Raw genomic sequence first — 27,232 nt, forward strand, 5'->3', positions numbered from 1 at the left:
GTGGGAACCCAGCGTATGGCTGTGATGAAGAGATCAAGAGAATGCAGGAGATGGAGAGGCTGAGTGTACAGGACAGTAAGAGGAGCTCCAGAGAACTCCAGGGGCTCAGGCCCCACCAAGTAGTCAGAAAGGTTCTTTGCAAAGCAAGGATGTGATGAAACTACCCCACGCTTATGGAAGAACCACCTGAGAGGATCAGAAGTATAACAATATATGTCATTCACGTGCAGGGCCTGAAATGTAACTGTCCCCAAAAGAAAATCTTGTGATTCCCGGAGCTCTGCCTCCGCGGTAGAAAACAGGCCCCACACAGCACGGCTCCACTCACGCCTAACACATCTTTAAAAACAAGATATGAAAGGATCACAGTGTTTCCAAGAAACTTAGCTGCATCCCAGAACGAAAATCAAATATTTAAAGAACTACAAAAATACTAAGCCCTGAATAAAGTAAAATTCGATCTAACTAAAAATTAGCATGCATGCAAAGAAAGAAGCAAGAATATCTGACCCATGACATTGAGAAATGTCAACCAACAGAAATCAATCCAGAACTGACACAGATGTTAAAATTAACTGATAAGGACACACTGAAAGTTACCATAACTGTATTCCATATGTTCAAAAAGTCAGGTAAGGACATGAAACTTACCAAAAGAAAAAACTGCTAGAGATGAAAACTCCAATGTCTGGTATTAAAAATACTTGATAAGATTAACAGGGTGGGCATTATGGCAGACTCGGGAACTTAAAGATACAGTAACAGAAACTTCCCAAAACGAAACACAGAAATGAGAAGTATGACCAACCAGCACAGAGGATCAGTAAGCTTCGGACAACATCAAGCAACTCAGCTCAAGTGTAACAGGAGACCCTGCCAGTCAGTCCCCAACACAGAGAAAATCCACACACAGGAACAGAGAGCACCAGAAACTACCATGACATGGATAAATATGTACGCTTTTTTTGCTTGTTATATCTCTTTTAAAAATAACTGACTTAAATAAAAATAAAAACAACATATTGTCAGTTTATAGCGTAACTGCAAAATGCATGATGACCAAAGCATCCAGGCCACGAGAAATGACAGCAGACTGCCCTGATGCTGCGCTCTACGTGAAGCAGCACGCAGCCATCCGAAGGTAGACTGTGTTAACCGAAAGAAGTGGAGTAAAACGCGAAGAAACCATTAAAACAGCAAAACAAGGAAAAAGAAGCCTACTCCAAAGGAAAGTAGAGAAAGAGCGAAAGAGGAACAAAGAACAGATGGGACAAAAATAAACAGAACACACCTCGTACTCAATCTTGAGTTCTGATATCACTCTCCAATGAAGGAGCCAGCGCTCCTTGGAGAAATGACTGAAGCAAGGAGAAAAAAACCAAACCAAATAAGCACAAAAACCCACGTTGACGGGGCGTGTCAAGGGGGGCCGCCAGAACTCCTGATGGCCAAGGCAAGAACAGTAACTTGAACAACAAAATAAAGCAGTATTGGATTATGACCAAAAGTATAAAACAAACATTCTTGAACCCATACTGCTATAAATAGTTGAATAAGTAAATAAATAAAGGAGAAGAGACAAATCTCCCATACATAAGAATTTTAAATAATTTACGAATATTTGTGTCCTCACGGAGGGGGACCATAAATCCCCATTCCTATGTTTGGACTGTATGCAGCGACTTCTTTCCAAACAGTACAACATGGAAACAGGGAGGGAAAGGGTAACTTCAGAGTGAGAAACCCAGTAAACAGCCAAGTGATCAAGATCACACCAACAGTGATAAGTCGCACTGACAGTATGCACCTTTGATATATGTGATAAGAATGGTGTTTTACCTTCTCAAACCCATTAACATTGTAATATCATAACGAGAAAAACATATTCTAACAGAAGAGAATGTTACAAAATACTTGACTAGTACTCTTCAGAACTATGATATCAAAATTACCAAAAACAAGGAAAGCCTGGGAAACTGTTACAGCCAAGAGGAGCCTAAGGAGACATAAGATTAAATAAAATGTGGTTCCTAGCTGGGATTCTGCAACAGAAAAAGGAATTTAGGTTAAAATCTATCATTACTGGTTCAGTGATTGGGACAAATGTACCATATTAATATAAGGTGTTAAGAGTAGGAAAAACTTAGTGCCAGCTATAGGGGAACACCGTGTGTTCAATTGTCTCAATTTTTCTGTAAGTCTAAAACTATTCTAAAACAAATAGCAAGATGAGAGATCTAAACCTAACCAAAGCAATTACCACACTAAATGTTAACATTCTAAAGACTTGAATTAGGAGACAAAAAAGCAAAGCCCAAATGTTATCCATAAAAAATGTGGGAGCCACAGTAGCCCCGGCCACTTGTCCTGGTGCGTGAGGAGGCGAGGCTACATGTTCGAGGCCAGCCTGGGCAACATAGAAACCTCTCATCCGTTAAAAAAAAAAATTTTTTTAACCCACTTTATTAAATACACAAATAGGTTAAAAGCCAAAGGACAGACGAAGATATATCATGTTAAGATTAGTCAAAAGAAACCTGGAGTGATTATATTAATGTGAGACAAAGTAAATTGAGAGCAAAAACTATTACTAAAGATAGAGAGGGGTCAATTAAGAGGCCAAAAATCTTAACAAGGCTTCAAAATACATGAAGGAAAAACTAATAAAACTAAAAGGATAGACAAATGCAAAAATTAACAGAATCCCTCTTTCAATGGCTGACAGAACAAGTATGCAGAAATCAGAAAGAGTATAGTAATCTTGAACACTATCACTCAACTTGACCTCATTAACACTGACAAAATATTCCCCATAGCAACAGCAAAACACACATTCTTCTCAAGGGCAAATGAAATATTTAACAAGACAGACCATATTTGGAGCCATAAAACAAGAATTAATACATATAAAGAAATTCAAGTCATACAAGTCATACAAGTCATACAAAGTATGTACTTTGACTACAATGAAATTAAACTAGAAATTAATAAAAACTAGATCCCTGGAAAATCCCAAAATATTTGGATACTAAATTAAATATCTCTAAATTACCTACGAATCAAGGAAATAAATTATTTGGAAGTAACTGAAAATGAAAACAATGCATCAAAATTTGAGAGATTCTGCTTAAGCACTATTTATGGGGAAAATAATAATACTAAATGGCTATATCAGAAAATAAAAAAGGCCTCATATTAATGAGCTCTGCTTTCAACTTAGCACACAGGAAAAAGGGTAAAGTAAACCCAAAGAAATCAGAAGAAAGTATATTACAAAGATGAGAAGAAAAACAATGAAATAGGAAAGAGTAAAACAAATGAGAAAAATCAGTAAAATGAAAACACTAACCTTTTTTTGGTTTTCTTTTTGAGACAGAGTTTTGCTCTGTCCCCCATGCTGGAGTGCAATGGTGCCATCTAGGCTCACTGCAACCTCCGCCTCTCAGGTTCAAGCAATTCTCCTGCCTCAGCCTCCTGAGTAGTGGGGACTACAGGTGCCCGCTACCATACCCAGCTAATTTTTGTATTTTTAATAGAAATGGGGTTTCACCATGTTGGTGAGGCTGGTCTTGAACTCTTTGACCTCAGGTGATCCACCAGCCTCAGGCTCTCAAAGTGCTGGGATTACAGGCATGAGCAACCATGCCTAGCCGAAAACACTTTTTGATAAGGTCAATAAAACTGAAAAATCTCTATCCAGATTGATTGGGGTTATAAAGAAGACACAAATTACCAATTAACAGGGATGAGTGATGTAACAGGACTACAGATTCCACAGGTGATAACAGAGCATTATGAGCAACTCTGTGCTTAAATCCCACAACTCCGAAGAAACAGACCAAATCTTTGTGAATATATAAACTCAAGCTCCCAGAAGAAGAAATACATGAGTAGCACTACAAAAAAGGAAACTGTAGTTGAAAGCTTTCCCACAAAGAAAACTCCTGCCCATGCAGGACGCAGTGGCTCCCAGTTGTAATCTCAGTTGAGAGGCTGAGGTGAGCGGACCCCTTAAGCTCAGGAGTTCAACAGCCTGGGAAACCCTGTGTCTACAGAAAATACAAAAATTAGCCAGGGGTGGTGGTGTGCTCCTGTAGTCCCAGCAACTTGGGAGGCTAAGGCAGGAGAATTGCTTGAGACTGGGAGGTTGAGACTGAGTGAGCCATGATCATACTACCGCACTCCAGCCAGGGTGACAGAGCAAGAACCAAGGAAAAAAAAGAAAGGGAAGGAAGGGGAGGAAGGGGAGGATGGGGAGGGAGGGAGGGAGGAAGGGGAAGATGGGGAGGGAGGGAGGGAGGAAGGGAGGAAGGGAGGGAGGAAGGAAGGAAGGTAGGTAGGTAGGTAGGTGGGCGGGCGGGTAGGCAGGCAGGCTGGGCATGGTAGCACATGCCTACAGTCCCAGCTACTTGGGAGGCTGAGGCACAAGAAGCACTTGAACCCAGGAGGTGAAGGATTGTGCCACTGCACTCCAGCCTAAGTTACAGAGTGAGATTCTGTCTCAAAAAAATAAAAATAAAAAGTCTATTGCTGGAAAATGTTAATTTTTTCTCAGCCTTCAGTAAATAAATAATAATCTTTTTGCTAGTCCTGACTTGATGTTGAGGGCTGATTGTTCAAGATGGTGGTTGCTGGAAACTTTGGTGGCTGTGGCAATTTCTTAAAATAATAAGACAACAGCAAAGTATGCCAAGTAGATTGACTTTTCCTTTCATGAAAGATTTCTCTGCAGCATGTGACGCTATTTGGTATCATTTTGTCAACAGCAGGACTTCTTTCAAAATTAGTCAATCCTCTCCAACTAGGATTATGCTGCTACTTTATCAACTAGGATTATGGAATATTCTATATCCTCTGTTGTCATTTCAACAATATTCACAGCATCTTCACCAGGAATAGATTCTAACTCAAACCATTTTCTATGCTCATCCATAAGAACCAAGTTTTACACAATCAAGTTGTACATGAGATTGCAGCAATTCAGTCATGTTTTCAGGCTCTGCTTCGGATTCTAGTTCTCTTGCTATTTCTCATACACTTGCAGTTACTTTCGCCACTGAAGTCCTGATCCTCTCAAAGTCATCCATGAGGGCTGGCATCAACATCTCTTGTTAATATTGATATTCTGACCTTGCCTCATGAATCACAAATATTCTTAATGACATCTAGAATGATGAATCCTTTCCAGAATCCATCAGAGGAACCATGATTTATGGTAGCTAGAGCCTTGTGAAATGTATTTTGTAAATAAGAAAATTTGAAACTCACAATGACTCCTCAATCCATGGCCTGCAGAATGGATGTTGTGTTGGCAGGCATGAAATCAGCATTCATTTCCTTGTGCATAGATCTGTCAAAGCTCTTGGGTGACTAGGTGCATTGTCAATGAGAAATTAAAATCTGAAAAATATCTTTTTTTGTTTTTTCCTGAGCAGGTCTCAAGAGTAAGCTTAAAATATTCAGTAAACCATGACGTAAATATATATCCTGTCACCCAGGCTTTGTTGGTCCACTTACAGAACACAGGCAAAGCAAATTTAGTATAATTCATAAGGGCTCTAGGATTTTCAGAATGGTAAATGAGCACGGACTTCAAGTTTAAGTCACCAGCTACACTATCCCCTAACAAGAGAGTCGGTTTCTAATGTTGAAACCAGGATGAATTTCTTTTCTTTAGCTATGAAAGTCCTAGATAACTTCTTCTAATATAAGGCTATTTTGTCTCCATTGAAAAATCCGTCATTTACTGTAGCCATCTTCATCAATTATCTTACCCAGATCTTATGGATAATCTGCTGTTTCACCTTGCATTTTTATGTTATGGAGACTGCTTCTTTTCTTTAACCTCATGAACTTACCACTGTGAGCTTCAAACTTTTCTTCTGCAGTTTCCTCACCTCTCAGCCTTCACAGAACTTAAGAGAGTTAGGGTCTTGCTCTGGATTGGGCTTTGGCTTAGGGGAATGTTGTGACTGGTTTTTCTATCCAGATCAAATTTTCTCCGCCTCTGCAAAAAGGCTGTTTTGCTTTCTTATCATTTCTGGGTTCACTGGAGGAGCACTTAATTTGCTACTATAACTTTTCCTTTACATTTACAACTTGGCTAACTGTTTGGCTCCAGAGACCTAGTTTTTGGCCTATCTCGGCCTTTAACATGCCTTGCTCACTAAGCTTAATCATTTCTAGTTTTTGATTAAAAGTCAGATACGAGCAACTCTTCCTGCAATGCTTAGAGGAGGGAATGTAGGGTTATTAGTTGGCCTAATTTCAATACTGTCACATCTCAGGGAATAGGAAGGCCCAAGCAAAGAGAGAGAGACAGGGGAACAGCCGGTCAGTGGAGCAGTAACAACACACACATCATTTATAGATTAAGTTTGCCATCTTAAATGGCATAGCTCCTGGCGCCCCAAAACAATGGCAGTAGTACAAAACACCGAAGATCACAGATCACCGTTAGCATGAATAATTACAAAAAGGCTTAAAATATTGTGAGAATTACGAAAATGTGACACAGAGACATGAAGTGAACACATGCTATTGGAAAAATGGTGCCAATTACTTGCTTGATACAGGGTTGCCAGAAACCTTCAGTTTATAAAAAACGTGGTAGCTGCAAAGCACAACGAAGACTAGCGTGATAAAGCCAGCTACGCCGATAACCCAAGTAGTGCACTATTGGAGTGAAAGCAGCTGGCGGATCAATGAAACAGAAGAGACAGTCCAAAAATAAATCCAGACCGACACAGACAAATGACTTCTGACAAAGGTGCAAAGGCAACACGGTGGAGAGAAGGCTTTCAACACATGGTGCTAGAATAGCTGCAGATTCATATGCACGAAATGAAAGTACCTTTGATCCTTATTTCATAACTTCTACAAAAACTAACCTAAAATGGACCTAAAAATGTAAAATCTAAAGCAATTAAACTTATAGGAGGAGACTTTTGTAACCTTGACAAAGATTTCATAGGTATAAACCAAAAGGAAGATCCATTAAAGAAAAAAATGATAAACTTGGTTATAATTTAAACCGCTTTTCCAAAATACTCTTAGGAGAACAACAAGAATGTATCTGTACATCATGTTATCTGATAAGGACTTACATCCAAAACATATAAATAACTATCAAAACCGAGTAATAAAACAACCCAATAAGAAAACACACAAACAGGCACAACACCAAAGAAGACATATGCATTACACAAACATGCTGCAACTTCAGGTTCTGTATGCGAGAAGCTTGGAAGTCACCACTCTGGTCTGAAAGGAAAAAATCTAGAAAACAGAAAAATTAACAACTTAACAACTCTTCTTAGATCCTAAGAAAAATAAGGGCACAAGGCAAACAACTAGTGCCAAATTGGACAGACAAACATGTGAATAGAGAAGTGATCACAACGTAACGTATGGAGCAGAAACCATTGCAGGAACCAGAGCCAGGACAGAAAACACTGCACTGTAACTGATGAACTGCTGGAGGTTCACGGTGGACAAGTCTGAGAGTTAAAAACTGCAGGGAGTCCTAGTCATTGAGGGGCAAAGGGAGCCGTGCACTTTTGTGAGTTATACTTTCTGGAGCTCGATCAGGTCCTCATAGTGCATATTAGAGAAAAATCCCTTTCTGTTTCTGGCAGTAGTAGAGAAAAAGTAACCATTTTGAAAAATAACAGAGTGCTCATTCTTCTTGACAAGGTCTGCCCTCAGGAAAGACAGTTTAACCAGAGTCCAACTTGCTGGGGTTTAATCAGAGCAGAACATACTTAGAGGAAGGGAAATACACACCTCCTGCCTCCTCTAGCCATCCTGCCCCACCTAAAAGCGGAGGAAAAGAGAGAAGCTCCTGTGAGCTTCACAGTCCAGGGCCCTGGCTCACTGCAGACTGAGACTCCCAGGCCTCCTGTAGAAGGCATCCCCTGCCCACACCTCACCCCACAGCACTGAAAGCCTAGTGACCACAACAGTGCCTTTCACCAGCATGCCACAGCTGGCTCTCAAGAAAGATGCAAGGCATACGCAAAGGAAAAAAACACAGTGTCAAGAGTAGAGCAAGCATCAGAACCAGGCACGACAGGGATGTTAGAACTATGAGACAGGGAATTTAAAACAACTACGATAAGATGCTAAGGGCTCACACATGGATAACAGAGACAGCAGGTAAGAGCAGATGGACAATGCAAGCAGAGAGATGGAAATCCCAAGGGAAAAAAAAGAGGGGTGAGAGATCAAAACTACTCTAACAGATACATAGACTACCTTTGATGAGCTTATTAGGAGACTGGACATGGATGAGGAAAACAATCAGCTTGAGGATCTATCAACAGGAACCTCTGTTGGGACTCAGAAATCAATACCCCAAAACGAAGGCCTTAGAAACAAAAGTGTTTTGGGGTCCTGTTTTATGTCCTTGGGAGCTTGAACTGTGACCAAATGGGAGCACTCTTTGGTCTCCACTATCAAGAGAGGCACAATTTTCCGATCAGGTCAGGTGGCCGGTCTGAAAACAAGAACCCAAGGCTTTTTGTTCTGTATACGTCAAGCACTTGGGAGTTTGTCTTAACAAGAGGTCCCATGTATAAGGGGCTTTTGTCATCTCAACTTTTGTTGCCTGGTTAGTCTGTGTCAACAAGAGTCTTTGCTAATCGAGCCCATTCCTGGGAGTGAATGTTTTGCATGAGGTATCTTTGGAATTGCTTCTACCAAAGCAATTCCAGAGTGTGTTGTTACTCTATGTCCTCTCCAGGATCTATCCTGGACTTTCCATCAAGAGGCTATCGGACTGAGTCACTAATGGAATAAATGTATCACTGAAAATTCTAATTGTCAATGGCAAAAAGATGGATCCTTTAAGTGAGAACTGTACATTTAAAAAAGGATTTTAGAGATTTCATCCTAAGCAATTGATAAAAACATCAAATTTCTAGAAAGACCCAATAGTGTGCTATGGTTAGCCTTAAAAATTCTCTTTAAAGAGCAAAAATCTGACCTATGACAAAATTAAAATCTTTTATTTTATTTATTTATTTATTTTGAGACAGAGTCTCACTCTATTGCCAGGATGGAGTACAGTGGCGTTATCTCGGCTCACTGCAACCTCCGCCTCCTGGGTTTAAGTGATTCTCCTGCCTCAGCCTCCCGAGTAGCTGGGATCACAGGCACCCACCACCGCGCTCAACTAATTTTTGTATTTTTAGTAGAGATGGGGTTTCACCATGTTGGCCAGGATGGCCTCGATCTCTTGACCTTGCGATCTGCCCGCCTTGGACTCCCAAAATGCTGTGATTACAGGCATGTGCCACCGTGCCCGGCCCACTTTTTTTAAAGCTTAAACTGCCAACTTTGGATCCCCTTTGGGTTAACAATGAAGGCAGCTCTACCTTCTTGTAGGCTGACAGTTAAAATTTTAGGCTTTCCCTACGGTGGCCTGGTTAGACATAGAGCAATGGAATAGAATAGAGAGCCCAGAGACAAATCCTTGCATGTACGGCCAATTTTTTTTTTTAATAGGAGTACCACAATTGTTCTATAGGGAAAGGACAGTCTTTTCAATACATGGTGCAAGGACAACTAGATATTGATATGCAAAAACCAAGTTGGATCCATACTTTATACCACAGACAAAAATTAAGTCAAAATGGATCAAAGATCTAAATGTAAGACAGGAAACTATAAAACTTAGATGAAAACATAGACAAAACCTTCATGATATTGGATTCAACAATGTTATCTTAGCTATGACACCAAAGGCATGGACAACCAAACGAAAACTGAACAAACATGAAAATTTTAAATTTTGTACATCAAAAGACAATTATTTGAACAAAATAAAATGGTAACCCATATAATGGAAAAAGATATTTGCAACTGATATATCTGATCAGGAATTAACATACAGAATATATTGAGAACTAAAGATATTAACAAAAACCTGATTCAAAAATAAGGCAAAGGACTTGAATAGACATTTATCCAAAGAAAACATACAAATGGCTGGTAAGAACATGAAAGGGTGTTTGGCATCAATAACCATTAGGGAAATGCAAGCCAAAACTACAAAGATATACCCATTAGAATGGCTATTATAAAAAAAAAAATCAGAAAATAGGCTGGGCATGGTGGTCCATGCCTGTAATCATAGCACCTTGGTAGGCTGAGGCGGGCAGATAACCTGAGATCAAGAGTTCAAGACCAGCCTGGCCAACATGGTTGAACCCCGTCTCTACAAAAAATGCAAAAGTTAGCTGGATGTGGTGGCTCACGCTTGTAATCCCAGCGCTCTGGGAGGCTGAGATGGGCGAATTACTTGAGGTCAGGAGTTCAAGACCAGCCTGACCTACATGGTGAAACCCATCTCTATGAAAAATACAAAACTTAGCTCAGTGTGGTGGCACATGCCTGTAATCCCAGCTACTTGGGAGGCTGAGACAGAAGAATCACTTGACCCTGGGAGGTAGAGGTTGTAGTGAGCTGAGATCACGCTACTGCACTCCAGCCTGGGCAACAGAATGAGACTCCATCTCCAAAAAAAAAAAAAAAAATCAGAAAATAACAAGTACTGGAAAGGATTTAATAAAACTGAAACCCTTGCACACTGATGGAGGAAATGTCAAATAGTATGGCCTGAGTGGAAAACAGCATCCTAAAAAAGTTAAACATAAGAATTACCATATGATCCACAAGTTCTACTTCTGGAAGGCAGTTTGGCAGTTTCCTACAGAACTAAACATACTCTGACCATATGATCCAGCAATTACACTCTTGGGTATTTACCCAAGAAAGTTAAAACCTTCCATCCATACAAAAACCTGCACATGAATGTTAACAGCATCTTTATTTGTCATTGTCAAAATCTGAAAACAACCAAGATGTCCTTCAGTGGGTGAATGGATAATCTGTAGTATATCCAGACAATGGAATGCTATTGAGTGCTAACAAGAAATGAGCTATCAAGTCACGAAAAGACGGAGGAAATTTAAATGTATGTTACTAAATGAAAGAAACCAATCTGAAAAGGCTATATCCTGCAGGATTCCAACCCTATGACATTCTGGAAAAGGTAAAACTATGGAGACAGTGAAAAAATCAATGGCTGCCAGGGATTGAGGGAGGGAGGGGTGAGTAGGCAGAACACAGATGATTTTTAAGGCAGGGAAACTACTCCCTATGATATTACAATGGAGGGTACATGCCATTACACATTTCTTCAAACCCACAGAATGTATAACACCAAGAATGAGACTTCGTGTAAACTGTGGACTCCAGGTGATAACGATGTGCCAATATAGGATCATCAATTATAACAAATCCACCCTCGGGTGGGGGGATGTGGATAGTGGAGGAGGCCATGAACGTGTGGGGTTAGGCGGAGGGGAGTAAATGGAAGATCTCTATACCTTCCACTAAAATTTGCTGTGAATCTCAAAGTGTCAAAAAAAATAATTTTTTAAAAAAGATGTTTGACATCATTAGTCCTTAGGGAAACATAAGTTAAAGCCAAAATAGGATTATACTGTCTACATTTCACAACAGCTAAAATTAAAGACTGACCCTAAGTGTTGATAAGGATATGGTGCTTTAATCCACCACTGGTTGAGAATAGAAAATGGTACCACCACTTTGGAAAACCGCTTTACCATTTCTTAAAAGGATAAACATGCCTACCAGCAGATCAAGCTACTCCATTCCAAGGTATTTACCCAAGAGAAATGAAAACATGTTTATATGAAATCTTGCTTATAAATGTTCACTTTTGTAAACACTTTATTTATTGGTAAAGCCACATTTTGAAAACAATCCCAAAACCCATGAATAGGTAAATGAAAAAAGAAACTGTGGTGTATCGATATCATTAAATACTTCTCGCAATAAAAATGAGTAATGTATGTTACAACACGAATCACTAGCCTAAGTCAGACAAAAACAGTACACACTGCCAAATTCCATCACACGTCACTGTCCAGCAAATTGGGGTCTGAGGCAGGAGGATCACTTGAGCCCAGGAGTTCAATTTTTTTTTAAAGAGAAAAAAATCTACAAATGCAAACTGACGTATACTGATAGAAAGCAGACCACTGGTTCCCTGGAGAAATGAGAGGGCACAGGAAGCTCTTACTAGTGACTGGGATGTTTGTGATCTCAAATGTGATGAGGATTTTACAGGTGCAGAAAAACTTATCAAACTGGGTGGACAAAGCAATGAGGAATGAAAGAGGCAATAAATCAATAACATATTGAATATTTCCTCAATTCTCTTTAAGCTATGGAAAATCTGGAGTACACCTGAACTATATGATGTGTATTGTACGTCAGTTATGCCTCACTCACGCTTTAGAGGAATGGGGGAAAGAGTAGAGGGAGGGAGATGAAGGAGGAAGACAGAGCAGAAGGTATTCTTTTTCTTCTTTTGAAAATATTTTTAAATAACCCTGTTAAAAAGAATCACCTTCTTTTGAAATTAAACTTTCCAGAATATACTTGAACGTGTTGCTATTTCACTTTTGATAACATTCTCTATCTTGTATCTTCAGACAGATTCTCAAATGTTATTTCACTTTTGGTAACGTTATCTATCACCCATCTTCGGGCGGATTTTCACCTGCTCTTTCACTGTTGGTAACATCTTCCGTCCTCAAGACAAATCTTCACATCTATCTACCGCTTATCTATCTTCCATCTTCTGAATACACTGTGACCCCAGTTCAAGATTAGGCCATTTCAATTTAGTCTGAAACTTAAATTGTTTATTTTGAACCCCTTTTACTTCCTGCCATTACATTCTCACTCCCTTAATGTATAATGCCTTTTTATCTTTTGTAAAAATCTGTTTTAATGACTAGTATTCCTTTCCTTTGCCATCTTAAATTCCAATGGACTCTAACATGACTCCAATTTATCCCAATGTTCTGCCATTCCCAAGTTATTAACCAGTTATTGGTGAACAAGGGAGATGTAACCAAATTACATTGCTGAATACTGGCACTTCCTCAGATTTAGAAAACTGCTCATGTAGATGGGTAATACACTTTAAGCAAATTCAAGACTGCAAATTTATATTTACAAGGAACAAACATGACTTAATTTTTGTGCCTTTATAAATACTTATTTGATTAATAAGTTTAAAAAAAAACAAACTGTTAAAAAACCTCTACACATTTTCCCTCTCAAGTGACAGTTTCTGATTTTGACAGCCTTAAGCCAATGACGTTATTCTACATGGCTGTACCTTATAGCATCAAGGCCTAGCCTCTCTGGCCCTGCCCAGTGCATTCCCTGGTCACTGGGATAACAAAATGTCCGAGGCAAGTGGGGTGGGGGAGGGGACAAGGACTGGTTAAGAACCACTGAGATCATGACACAATTGTGGTAATAAAAATGAAAACATGAAAAAATTCCCAGAGGTTTGCTCTGACGATTGCATTTCCAGTAACGTGTGGTGTGCTGCATAACTGGCCCAACCATCTCCTCTTCCCACCTACTCTCTTCCCTTTCCATTTTTATAGCCACTACTCCATACTGAGGTCCTTACAGCCCTGCAAGAGAATAACAGCTTCTATCCAGCTGATCTTAGGTCTGCTTTCCTCCAAGTCGTTGTCTCACACTCCTGCAAAATTTGTCTTCCCCAAATATCTTATTTTCTTCATGTCACTCACTCCCTCATCAACATGTTCAAATGTGAATGGCTTCTAAGACTCGCAAATACGGCCTCAATTGCCCTGACCTATAATACCACAGCGTTTCCTCTCTATCGCCCTCGCTTTACCTAAACTGTCTTACTCTCAAATCCAACATTAAAGTTCCATCTCTGCATTTTTACTGACACTTCGCACTACTAAATTAAACAGGATTCATCTTTTGAGAACTTACATTCTCTATGGCACCCTCCCTAACCAGGGCCTCTCATCCTCTCTGCATCCACTTAAGAGTTTAAAGTAGCATTAAAAGGAGGCAAAGAAAGATATTTGTTTAGAGAAAGTTAAAAAGCTAAATAAAAAACAAAAAATAAAGCAGCCCATATTCTCTGTGAAAATGAATTCATAAAACATGTTTACCTGTTTCGCTACTTTCAGGAAGAGAGTCATATTCCGTGGGACCCAGAGTGAGAGCGTTCATGTCTGCTGGGTCCGACTCCTGTGGGTCTGGCAATGCTGCATTCTCATGGCTCTGGTCACCATCACCACTGGCATCCGATCCTACAGTTAGGAGTTCACCCCAAAAGGGCAGGGTAAGAAGAGTAACTTTCTCTTAAAACAAAGCTTACTCTAGCAGTTACTCAACTTCTTTAACTGGATTGTAAACGACCTGTGGGCTATTCTTACCATGACACAGTTGTGAATGAACATCTTAAAGACAGATTAAAGTGGAAACAAAAGCACAGGCCTGAAAGCAGGGCCACTGCGCACCACGGCCACATTCAACTCACCCTGCCGGCCACAGTCTGAGTGGTGGCCACGCGCCTCCTCCCACGCGGCACTCACATTTGCACTGCTTGCTTCCAGATGTAACACGGGAGCCCCCCACACTTCTGCATTAGGGTTCAGCTCTGAAACCTTAGTTGCTGGTACCTAGGAAGAAATGTGAGATAAACATTTGTATCCAAATGTCAACCAAATACAATTTCGCTCATTAATGCAGAGTTAAGAGACATCTGATTTAGGCTCCAAAGGCTGAGCCAATCTGTGTACACACACCTTCAGGGTAAAATCAGGTTCAGAATTAAAAAAAAAAAATGCAGTCAAAATTCCTTTAAATTACCCACAAGGTTTAAGTTCCTCCTCCCAACACCAAGACTTGCAGAGATGAGGAAGGACAGGCCTGCCATCAGAAAGATTCAGTGTTTCACAAACAGTGTACCTTAGGAAGAGCTGGTGACTTCCTATTCTACCTAATAAAATCACAATTCACGGTTTTACAAACTTGAATACAATGTAGATGAATACAATTCTAATTAGAAAGCTTCAAAAAGTCAGCCGGACATGGTGGTTAACACCTGTAATTCCAGTACTTTGGGAAGCCAAGACGGGCAAATCACTGAGGTCAGGAGTTCAAGACCAGCCTGGCCAAGATGGTGAAACCCCATCTCTACTAATACAGAATCAGCCAGGCGCGGTAGCGTGTGCCTATAATCCCAGCTACTGAGGCAGGAAAATCACTTGAAACCAGGAGGTGGGGGTTGCAGTGAGCCAAGATCACACCATTGCACTCCATCCAGCCTGGGTGACAGAGCAAAACTCCATCTCAAACAAAAAAAGAGAGAGAGAGAGAGAGAAAACTTCAAAAAGTCACAAACAAAAGGTGTAGAAAATGAAAATTGCTCCTAAGAACAAAGGTGTTCTAATAGGTCTGTCAGGGGTACTATAGGATAAGAAAGCTCAAGCATCCTTTGAAAAAGAAGATAAAATATCTCACATTTTTCACAGAACTACCTGTTCCCATTCCCGATAGAGCTTCAGTATCACCTTGAAAGAGAATCCACAGGTGACCATGAGGCTGCCAGTCCAGCATTCTGGACATGGGCTCTCAGATCGCTGGGGCTGAAGCCAAAGCTGCCATGGACAGCTGTGTAACCTGGGCTCAACCTCACCTGGAAGACAAGATTCCTGGTTCCCCTCTAATGGGGTTGCTGACAGCACCATCTCCCACCATCAACTTGATGACTGGCACATACCAAGCACTCATTGCATCCTGAGCTCATCAGCCATCATGACAGTCAGGCATGCTAAGTTAATCCAACAGGGCAGCCCTCTACCCAAAACCCTCCCCCACAGGCTTGGCTCATTTGGAGTATAAGACACAGTTCCCACTGTGGCCACAGTACCCTCCTGTGCTCACTGCTCCCTGGCCTCATCCACTTCCAGGCACACTGACCTTCTTGCTGTTTCTAGGCACAATGGTACTTGTGCTCTTCCCGTCTGTCCAGAACATCCTGACCAGAGACCCTGGACTGGTAGTCCTTCCTGACATATTACATAAACCCACAACAGTCCCCCACCATGTGGAAACTCCCTAAACCCCTGATTTTTCTGACACAAGCTGGGCTTTCTTAATGTTTAAATGAGGACCTATCTGGAATTCTTTTCATTTTTGTTAAGTACTGGTGATAGGGCAAAGAATTGGGTTCCTTCAAGAATGTTATAATCAACAAACACCAATTCTTCAATTTTCCCTCTTGAATCACACCTAAACTTTGCGTTTGGCCTCTGGTTCTGCAGTATTTCTTGCTCTCTTCTCTCTCATCTACCCATCTGTCCAACAAATGCCTCGACATTTGCATCAGCATGGCTGTGACAGGCACAATGCTGAGCAGGTAGGTGTGATGGTGAATGAAGCAGACAGCAGCTCATGGAGCTGCGTGAGGGTGCAGATGACAGCCACAAGTCACCCACGACACTCCCTCTGGCAGTATTTCCGCCTTTCTGCCTGTTCTGTTGTCTTCGTAAATTCATTTCTCTATTCTGTTTCCTACTCTAGTTCTTCCACACAAGGTCTTTCCTAATTACACCCAGTCTCTTTTCACCACCACCACACAATGCAGTTTTCCGGCCTTGGTTCCATTCCATCCACTTAGCTGGCTCCCCTCAGCTCATGCACATAATACACATGCTTTAAATTCCCAACACGATAACTAACAGTAACCTTCTCTATTATTAGTACCTTTTGCAGTTGACTGCCCTACAGTACCGAAATACATTTTGTAGTTTATTAATACAGACCAACAGCACTTTGAAAGCAGTGGCAGCAAGGCTGCTGGGCTCTCACAGCTCTTGTGGCTAGAACAGTGTCTGTGTTCCTTCCATTCCAGGGTGGCGGTCACCACGGGCACTTTGCTCACTGCAGCACTGCTGACAGCTAGCACGGTCCTGAATTCAGGAGGGAGGTGCTCCTGATATCATTCAAGATATATATGTCACGAATGAATCAATGTTTAACAAATAACAGGAATTTTCCACTATTTGACAACTTCTGCAAGGTTTTATGCCACAAATTAATAGGACTCTACCCTTAAACAATGACTACCTCTTAGTGAAGAAGTCCAAATCAAGTGTATGCAGTTAGCAAATGCTCAAATAAATTCTGTGACAGAAGAGATGTGACCAGGAATGAAAGAATGAAGATGTCTTTTGAGGCTTAATAACATTCAAGGATTTACCAGATACTTGAGTACATTCTATGCACTTACCTGTACTGAATCAGAACAAGTCTTGGAGGTGGTTATTAACTAGACTCATTTCACAAATAAAAAAAACAAGGCTGAGAAAGGTTAAGTAACTTGCCCATAAAAACAATGGTAATTGTGTCCAGCAAAATATAACATTATCAAGAGTTCATTAAACTTGTAATTTACAAGAGAAATAGTTTGTATTAAACAAAGATCTGGATCTCCTACTATTTCTATAAAATATGCTAATTCTCTTGCAGTCATATGGAACTCTAAATGATCATCAAGAACTCCAGCGTCGGCCAGGTGCGGGCATGCCTGTAATTCCAGCACTCTGGGAAGCCAAGACGGGCAGATCACTTGAGGTCAGGAATTCAAGACAAGCCTGTCCATTATGGTGAAACCCCATCTCTACTAAAAATACAAAAATTAGCTGGATGTGGTGGCACACACCTGTAATCCCAGCTACTTGGGAGGCTGAAGCAGGAAAATTATTTGAACACAGGAGGCAGAGGTTGCAGTAAGCCAAAATGGCACCAATACACGCCAGCCTGGGCAACACATCAAGACTCCACCCCACCCCCACCCCAACCCCGCAAAAAAAAAAAAATAACAAACAAGAAGAACTGCAGTGTCGTCTGCTTGGCTATAAGTCTTATTTTTCCATTAAAAATGTATGGCTAAGCAAAGGTTATTAAAACCGGAGGCAAGCTGACCTTAACAGCCACATTCCTAAGTGAACATCCCTGAGTCCTGATGCTTTAAATAAATTATTCTACCCCACCCCACCCTGGGCAAAATACTATGCTCCACTTTGAAAAATAATATATCAATTAGTAAGTGTGTACATTATGGACATGAGACAGGGTCTCTCCGACAAGTTACTGAGTAGGAACTAGAGTGACTGATGCCAGCAAAGGGGTACTGGCAGGTGAGGCAACAGAAAGGAGGTGAGAGACTAGGGAAAGACACATGCCATGCAAGCACAAACTACTCCTCAAGTTGCACTAAAAAGCTTAGAAATTCAAGACAATTTGCTGACTTCAGAACCATACCAGGCTCTCCCCACAGTTCTTTATTTAGGAAATGGAGTAACAGCTGCTATATTAAGATTTAGTATTAAAAAAACACCTGTAACAGCACTTTGGAAATTGAAGTTCTGAAAGGCAAAGCATCATCGTTAAATGTGGTAATGCCTCACAGTAGAATCCTGTTTGGGGAATACCTCATAACGGAAAGCTAACTGAAAACTGGAAGCAACCTCTCACTTAGGCATCGTTCATGCTCTGTGTTGATGGCTAGGCAGTGACACTGGTAGACAACTGCAAATTATGTCACTTCTGTAAAAGATTAACTGCAGATTATCTTAAAGATCTAGTTTTATACTGCTGTGCCTCCACAACTATTTAAGGAGCAAAACATTCATTTGAACATACCTCTTTCTGGAAAAACTCCCAATGTGGGCATGGAAATAAAAGCAGTTGACGGATCATTCCTTACACTGTAGAATGGGATTTCTGCTTGTTTATTCCCATACAGAAGTGTTGACACTTGAGTCATCTCTATCTCTTTAACATCAATACTTTTTCTTGCTTCATTGCCCAAAAAAATCACTAATAATCCATCAGTTGAATAATGAGATCTTGGTACTCTGAGTATGTGCTTTCAATCACATTGCTTTGATAAATGTCTGTTTTGTGAGCAAAACTAATTTCCTGTTGTTGAATGATGGTGGCATTTATTACAGAATTTCTGGAAAGATGATCAAACTAGCTACCCATAGAATCATTTGCTAAGCTTCTTCCAAACCAGAGAGGCAAGCCCCATCTCAGGGCTCTAAGAGAGCTCCACCGTGATTCTAACTGCAAGAAGATAGAACCAACATTTTATAGCCAGTTAAAATCAGCAAATTCTATCTGCCTCAGATACAGACAAAGATATCAGGAAGCACCGATTTTTAGATAAGTTTGTCTTCTGCAGTGTGACTTATACCTTCAATGGGCTCACATGCTTACTGAATCAACTACACTGCCCACGCAATAAGATGCCCTCAAAGGGCTCTGTCCACACTGCGGACAGGAGGACAGAACAGCTGGCAAAATTCAGACAGAAAAAAGTCAACACAGAGCTGCGCAGGACAACTAGCAGGGCATGCCTTAGTGCTAACAAGAGTTTGTACCCAAACTCTGGCTTAAATACATCAAACAATGAATTCATATTCTCCAATTTGGAAATCATTAATGGTATAGTAATTCACAGCCATATGTAAGCATTCAAACAACTGCCCAATGTTTAGAATAAATCTGTATTAGTTTTAAGTTAAAAACAATTAAAATGGGCCAGGCCCAGGAGCTCATGCCTGTAATCCCAGCACCTAGGGAGGCCGAGGTAGGTGGATCTCCTGAGGTCAGGAGTTCAAAACCAGCCTGGCCAACATGGCAAAATCCCATTCCTATTAAAAATACAAACATTAGCCGGGCGTATTACTACACGCCTGTAATCCCAATTCCTTGGGAGGCTGTGGCACAAGAATTACTTGAACCCAGGAGGCAGAGGTTACAGTGAGCCAAGATCATGCCACTCCAGTTTGCGTGACAGAGAGAGACTCCGTCTCAAAAAATAAGTAAATAAAAATAAAAAAATAAAAAGAATTAAAATGTATAGCCTAGCATACCGTAGCACAACAGTAAACACAGATAAAACATACTTACGAACTGTCCATCTCTATCATGCCATCCCCAAATAACACCGTCCTCTGATACCGGTAGCTGAGGAGTGTTTTCTGAAAACGAAGCAATTTCCAAGTCCTGTGGCTGATGGTATAGATCCTCACTAAATATTTTTTCAACTTCTAGTGCATCTTTTGTGACTGTATTAGTCCACAGATAGCCCACTTGATATCCACCACAACCACGGGCCAGTCTTTCAGAAAATACTGGATTTGCTAGCCCTCCCATTGGGTAATAGGAAAATTCACCCAAAAAATGGGAGACTCCTTCTGGGAAACTCTGCCAATCCATTTTTGAGGGATGTTCTGATCTGTTTAGGACACCTTCTCTGAGTGATAAAATGTGGTCACTACTTGATACGATAGCATCTTTGCTGTCCATGAGGACAGCAGGAATCCCCTGGGCTGCATCACAGTGGGGAGCTGTGTATCTGTCCACTAGGGTGGGATCAACACCAATCAAAAAGAAATGCCCATCGGAAGTGTCACGTGACTCTATGTTTTCAAAAATCACCTTAGCTTTTCCCATAAAACCCATTTCACCATTTAAAGTAGATTGTTTAAGAGTGGACTTGGCATTTCCTTCTTTGAAATGGTATGCACATTCACTTGTCCCACATGGACCCAGGCAGTCCATAATTTTGGGGTCAATACTATCTTTCTCCAAATAAAATCTCTCTTCCTCTTCTTTACATGTTAGTTTTGGTTTACTCAACCCTGATATATTAGTACCAAAGACAACAGAAGCTTCTTCAATTGATTCAGAGTAAATTCCCTTCCATTTTGGGCTTTCACCACTACTAACAGATTTCTCTACTATTTCTGACTTCTGTATAACTGGATTAAAACTTTGACTTAAAGGTGGTAACACATTAAGACCATTGTATTTGCTGGCATATACTCGGTGTGTTTCATAATTTTTTTCTATTTGATTAGTCTCAACATCAGGGTTCTCTGTTGTACAAAAACTAACGCAGGAGAGCATATCCTGACTTGGCACTGCCTCACATCTTTGTGTACCCGTTTCCCACGCACAGGTTATTTCAGAATCTGACCTGACAGTCTCTGTGTCATCTTCACTTGTCTCTCTATATTCTGCTTTCTGTGATTCTTTTTCACCACTTTCTAACCTTTGGGGGTCACTCAGCTGGTCTCCTGACACAATGACTAAACTCTTCACACATATTTCGCCCTCTGTTTTGTCACTTGGGCTTATTTCCCTCTCTTCTTCCTCTGTGCAGGTGAACATCAATGCGGAGGAAACACAGTTACTCTGAAGAGACCTTGAGTGATGGTGAGACTTGCCATAGGGGGGCGCTCCTTGTGCCATGCTAAGCTTCGAGCTGTCTGTCCTCTGCACCGTCCCCATATCCACCACACGCTCCACACAAGTTAGGTCACAAGTCTGTGTCGAAGCCTCATCTGCTTGACACCAAGATTTCAACTCAAAAGCCCTTATACCGTGACCCTTAGCCCCCAAAATGCCAATTCTGTCCTCTTCTTGGTAAAAGGCACTATTTTCAGATTGCAGAGACAGCTCTCCTCTGTCTGCCAGCAAGGGACTTCTGGCCTCCAGGCTACAGTCTCCTTTGTGCTGCGCCTTCCTCACTGGCCCAGGGACAGATTCCAGCTCCCAGCAGTCATCAAGCTGGCTTGGGGCTGCTTCTCTTGAATTAGTGTGACCTGAGAGACACCCACTTCCAAATCTCACTGCAGTGACAGGCCTGTTGGGACTTAAATCAATGCTATCTAGACCAACGGGAAGGATACTATCTGATTTGCTAACATCCAGGTAGAAACAATCATTGTCTCTTAGTGATTTGATAGGGTTATTTTCTCCCTCCTTTTTAGAATGTAAATTCTGGTCGACACCAGCCTCCTGGTCGTTACTCCCTGAAACACACGCAGTGTCAGTAAGGAAGCTAACAGGTGAATGATCCATCTCACTTCCTACTCCTGAGTTACGGCTCTCACTTTCTTCCAGAAGGACACACGCACGTCTCAGTGAGTCACTGTCCATATTATTATTTACTTCAAGGAGTAGGTCAACATTATGTAGTGCACTACTTTCTGTGTAATTTTTAGGGAATTCAGTGCAAGCGTCTGCCTGTAAAGCCACCTGTGTGTTATCAGCATTTGCTTCACAAGGTGCATGGCTGAATGCCACAGGCTCAGGGCAAGGCTGGGTTTTCCCACTGCATTTCCCTGTCCTTTCATCTGGACCCAGTGCGTCCCGGGGCAAGAGCTCTTCCTGCCGTGGCTCTGGCTCGCCAGCCCCTGACACGGAACGCAGGGCTGAAGGCATAGCAGAGTGACACTCTCCTCTTGCAGTTACTCTGCCTGCCGAGGTGCCCAGCTCCTCTCCTACGCTCGGGAAGGCAGAGTCTGCAACACAAATGCTGTGAAACTCACACTCTCTTAAATCCAGACATTGCTGATGATCAACACAAACAGGGTTTCCATCTTTCTTCTCCCTACTGGATATGTCTAAAGACTTCTTCTCATCATCACTACTGAGGTGAACGCTGACCATCATTTCTTTCTCTACTAAAGCGTTTTTACAAATAGCTGGGTAACAGTGCAGATGGCCACTCACAAAGGTTTTCTCCTGCAGGCCTCGGTCAGAAGGCATCGGCACACATGAGAAAGGTTCCTCTTCACAACAACCTCGGCTGCCACTACCCACGCACGGTGGATCACAGACTCCCTCAGAATTCGGCTCATTAACAACAGTATCTGAATTCTTGTCACTCTCATCCAAGTTTTCATACCTTGTTAAGAATGTATATACAAGAGAGGAAATAGGGTTCAACAACCGTGTAGGTCTACGACCCTGTTTGTGCTCAGACTCTGCACCTGTCCACGCACTAAGGCCAGCAGCTGCACTGCTGGCTCCAATGCCAACACCACGAAGCTCCTCACCTTCAGAGGTACCAAACAACGAAGATAAAGTTTTACTTATCTTGTTTGCTGGTTCCTTCTCCTCCACAGATTTTTGTAACAGGCCAATTTTTTCACTGTCATTGTCACTACTAAGTCCTTTGCTGAAGCAACAGCCCATGTTTGAGAGCTCACAAGCACACAACACGGGTGCCAGTCCCAAGCCTCCACAGACGTACCTCACACTAACTTGCTATGGTTTCTGAGAAGAAGCCAACACCCAGAGACCAAAAATAACCCCTTGCACAGCGGTCACATGTTCCTGCCACTCAAACCCAAATCCTAATGACAACAGAGCCTGACCTGACAACTAGCATACTCCATGTGCTCAATTCCAAACACGACCGGGAATCCAAACACTCAGAACAGTAACAGAAGAATGCTGCATCGTATTCTTTCTTAGTCTCATAAACTCAATAAAATGTAACTTAAAACATTATTCCAGTCAGAAAGATTTCAGCTTCTGGTTTTTCTATAGTGCTTCAGTATTTCCCAAATTACATTTCATGGGATGGTGGCAACTAAATAGTTCACAAACTCCCCCCAAAGGAAAACAGTATCAGAATTTTGTTCCTTAAAATATATAGGTACTTACAGTTGTATCTAATTTTCTAGCTTTAAGAAATGATGTCTGAAATAAACAGCAATTAAAAACCGAAAAAAACAAAGGAGACACCCTCAAAAAAAGCAATTAAAAAAATGTAGACAAGTGTGTCAGGTATGAAAATGGAGTATCAGAGATACATGCTGAAGTATTTGGCATAAAGTGACACATTATCTACAATTTGCTTTAAAATAACCTAGCACATATAGTAAATATATACACACACATAAAAAAGTTAAAACAGTTGTGTGCATAGAGGGAGGAAAAGACTTAAAAACAGTAGTCCACATCAGACATGACAGCACATGCCTGTAATCCCAAGACTTTGGGAGGCCGAGGCAGGTGGATCACCAGAGGTCAGGAGTTCAAGACTAGCCTGGCCAACACGGTGAAACCCTGTCTCTACTAAAAATATAAAAAATTAGCCAGGCATGGGGGTGCATGCCTGTAGTTCCAGCTACTCGGGAGGCTGAGGCAAGAGAATCATTTGAACCTGGGAGGCAGAGGTTGCAGGGAGCCGAGATCGCACCACTGCACTCCAGCCTGGGCGACAAGAGTAAGACTCCATATCAAAAAATAAAAACAAACAGCAGTCTAATGTGGAGATGGGTAACTGTTCAAGTTCATGATGCTACATTCGGTTCATTATATGATTCTCTCCTCAGACTTCTGCAGATGTCTGAGCACTCCAATTAAGAAAAAGGAAAGAATGAAAGAAAAACAGATCTCAAGCTCTGGTACCAAAACTCGAAAGTCTCTTGAAAGCACTTGATGCAGGAACATACAGTCTGCCATCTGGTGAAAAACAGGTGTCTACAACTAAACAAGTTGCTACTGCACTACGTGGTCTGGGCCCTGACTCTGGACTCACATGATGGGTCCAGATGTCATCATAAGAAACATAAGACAAGACCTTATGTCTTATGTTGACATCTGCAATGTTTGGCTCTTAGTAGAAATAATTCTTTTTCTTATTATGGTTCTGACATACTATCTGAAAAACAAAGTAATTCTTTTAATTCCTCTGCAAGAGAGATTTTGCTATTTAACCTGTGAGTTATAACCGGTGTCCGATTAATGTTTTGTTTTTTTTTTTAAATAGTAACATTTTGGCTGGGCACAGTGGCTCACACCTGTAATCCCAGCACTTTCGGAGGGCAAGGTGGGTGGATCACGAGGTCAGGAGTTCAAGACCAGCCTGGCCAAGACGGTGAAACCGTGTCTCTACTAAGAATACAAAAAAAAGTGGTGGCTCACGCCTGTAATCCCAGCACTTTGGGAGGCCGAGGTGGGTGGATCACCTGAGGTCAGGCGTTCAAGACCAGCCTGGCCAACATGGTGAAACCCCATCTCTACTAAAAATACAAAAATTAGCCGGGCGTGGTGGTGCACACCTGTAATCCCAGCTACTCGGGAGGCTGAGGCAGGAGAATCACTTGAACCTGGGAGGTGGAGGTTGCATTGAGCTGAGATCAGGCCATTGTACTCCAACCTGGGCAACAGAGTGAGACTCCATCTCATTAAAAAAAAAAAGCATGGACTGTTGTGCCACACACCCAGTGATCCATCCAAAAACAAGGACTGCAGCCTAAATTCCAAATACCAGAGACTGAAATTTTCAGCCTTGCTAAGGGAACACCTTGATGTTTGAACCTTTGTGTTTTGTACAGGGCATTCTCTGTACTAGTTTGTTGTGGTTATAAAACAATTAGCAAAAAAAAAAAAAAAAAAAAAAAATACAAAAAAAAATTAGCCGGGTGTGGTGGCGGGCGCCTATAATCCCAGCTACTCAGAGGCTTGAGGCAGGAGAATTGCTTGATCCAAGAGGCAGAGGTAGCAGTGAGCAGAGATTGTGCCACTGCACTCCACCCTGGGAGACAGAGCATGACTCCATGTCTAAATAAATAAATAAATAAATTTTATCATTAAAATATTATTACATTTTATCATAAAAAGTTTAGGAATTGGCCGGGCGCGGTGGCTCAAGCCTGTAATCCCAGCACTTTGGGAGGCCGAGGCGGGTGGATCACGAGGTCAAGAGATCGAGACCATCCTGGTCAACATGGTGAAACCCCGTCTCTACTAATACAAAAAACTAGCTGGGCATGGTGGCGCGTGCCTGTAATCCCAGCTACTCAGGAGGCTGAGGCAGGAGAATTGCCTGAACCCAGGAGGCGGAGGTTGCAGTGAGCCGAGATCGCGCCATTGCACTCCAGCATGGGTAACGAGCGAAACTCCGTCTCAAAAAAAAAAAAAAAAAAGTTTAGGAATTATACTTAAACATAAAGGTAACAGGAACATTTCTGAATATACTTAAATTCAGGTACTGAAATCACAATAATAATGATTATGATAATGGTAGTAAACACTTTATATAGCACTGTATGCCACAAAATATTAATTACATACATGCATCCACTTTGCCACAAGTGTTAATTTGTACTCTTAACAACCCCCAAGGTAGATACCACTAATCCACTGTACAGATAAGGGAAATGAGGCACCAAGAGATTTACTAGCAGTTTCGGATGACAAAACGAAACTCAGACCATACACTGACCACAGTGTTATGCTACGTGAGAGAATTAAATATCTACATGGGAAAAACATTCTGCACTAAGGATACAAACAATTCATACCAGCTGTAGGGTGAAAGGGTACAGTAAAGCAGAAAAGCTCATGAGATCACCTGCCTGGGCTTGAGTCTCAGCTCCATTTTTACTACATGTGTCATCTCTGGCAAATTATATAACCTCTCTCTGTCGCAGTTTTCTCATTCGTAAAATGGAGCCAACATTGACACCTATTTCAAAGAGCTGTTGTGCAGACTTTAAGTACTTGGAATAGAATCCCAATATCACTTCAAAGTCCCCATAATCTGGCCCCAGCCTACCTCTATGATCTCGGCTTCTAAAATAACATTCCCCCAACCTCCTCTATCTCATGCAAAAACATCAGCTAACCAACACCAGCACGCTGCCTCAATGCTGTTTTATTCTCCAATCTCCTCCCTGCACTTTTCAAGCCGTAAAGTCCTTTGTGAAACCATTCTGTGCTGCTTTAACAGAATATCTGAGCTGGAGCAATTTATAAAGAACAGAGATTATTTCACACAGTTCTGGAGGCTGAGAGTCTCAAGTTGAGAGGCTGCATCTGGAGAGGCCTTTGCACTGCACCATCACACGCACACTGAGGATATGGAGTCATTCCCGCCACGATGGCACTTACCCACTCATCCACTTGCGAGGGCAAAAAGCCCTACCTCCCAATGCTGCTGCACGGTGGACTGAGTTGCCAACACATGAACTTTGGGGGACACATGCAAAACACAGCATTCCACCCCAGCTCCCACAATTCATGTCCTTCAATAATGCAAAAAACGCTCATTCCATCCCAATACCTCCAACAGTCCAATTGTCTTAACTCATTTCAGCATCAACTTAAAAGTCCAGGGTCTCGTCTGAATCAGATATGGGTGAGACTCAAGGCACGATTCACCCCAAGATCAATTCCTCTCCAGCCCTGAGCGTGGAAATTAACAAGTTATGTGTATCCAAAATACAATGGTGGGACAGGCACACACACACGAAATTTGCTTTCCAAAAGGGAGAAATAGCCAAGAAGAGGCAAGAGGCTCCAGGTAAGTCCAAGACTCAACAGGGCAGACAATATGAAATGTTAAGCCTCTCTGGAGAATCATCTCCTTTGACTCCATGTCCAACCCTCTGGGCACATTGGTGAAGGATTGGGTCCCAAGGGCCTCAGGCAGCCCCACCTCATGGCTTTGCTATTCAGTTATTTCTAT

General features: G+C 41.6%; 1 protein-coding gene across 7 annotated transcripts in view; it reads right to left on the bottom strand.

Annotated features, from left to right (window-relative positions):
* The window catches only part of LARP4B (La ribonucleoprotein 4B), a 78,819-nt gene that overhangs the window by 34,562 nt on the left and 17,025 nt on the right, over window positions 1–27,232 (bottom strand). For 3 of the 7 annotated variants that reach the window (XM_064371801.1, XM_021670717.2, XM_021670718.2), the window contains 2 exons: window positions 14,420–14,561; window positions 14,049–14,189 (listed from right to left, as the gene is read on the bottom strand). In XM_064371801.1, coding sequence (XP_064227871.1) covers window positions 14,049–14,189; window positions 14,420–14,561 — 283 coding nt within the window. Of the gene's footprint in view, window positions 1–14,048; window positions 14,190–14,419; window positions 14,562–19,866; window positions 23,692–27,232 lie in introns of those variants that run through there. The other 4 variants (XM_064371800.1, XM_064371799.1, XM_064371802.1 and 1 more) reach the window with 3 other exon arrangements.

Source organism: Aotus nancymaae, unplaced genomic scaffold (assembly GCF_030222135.1).
Source record: "Aotus nancymaae isolate 86718 unplaced genomic scaffold, 86718_ANA_hifiasm-v0.15.2.pri h1tg000173l, whole genome shotgun sequence".
Classification (NCBI taxonomy): Eukaryota; Metazoa; Chordata; class Mammalia; order Primates; family Aotidae; genus Aotus; species Aotus nancymaae.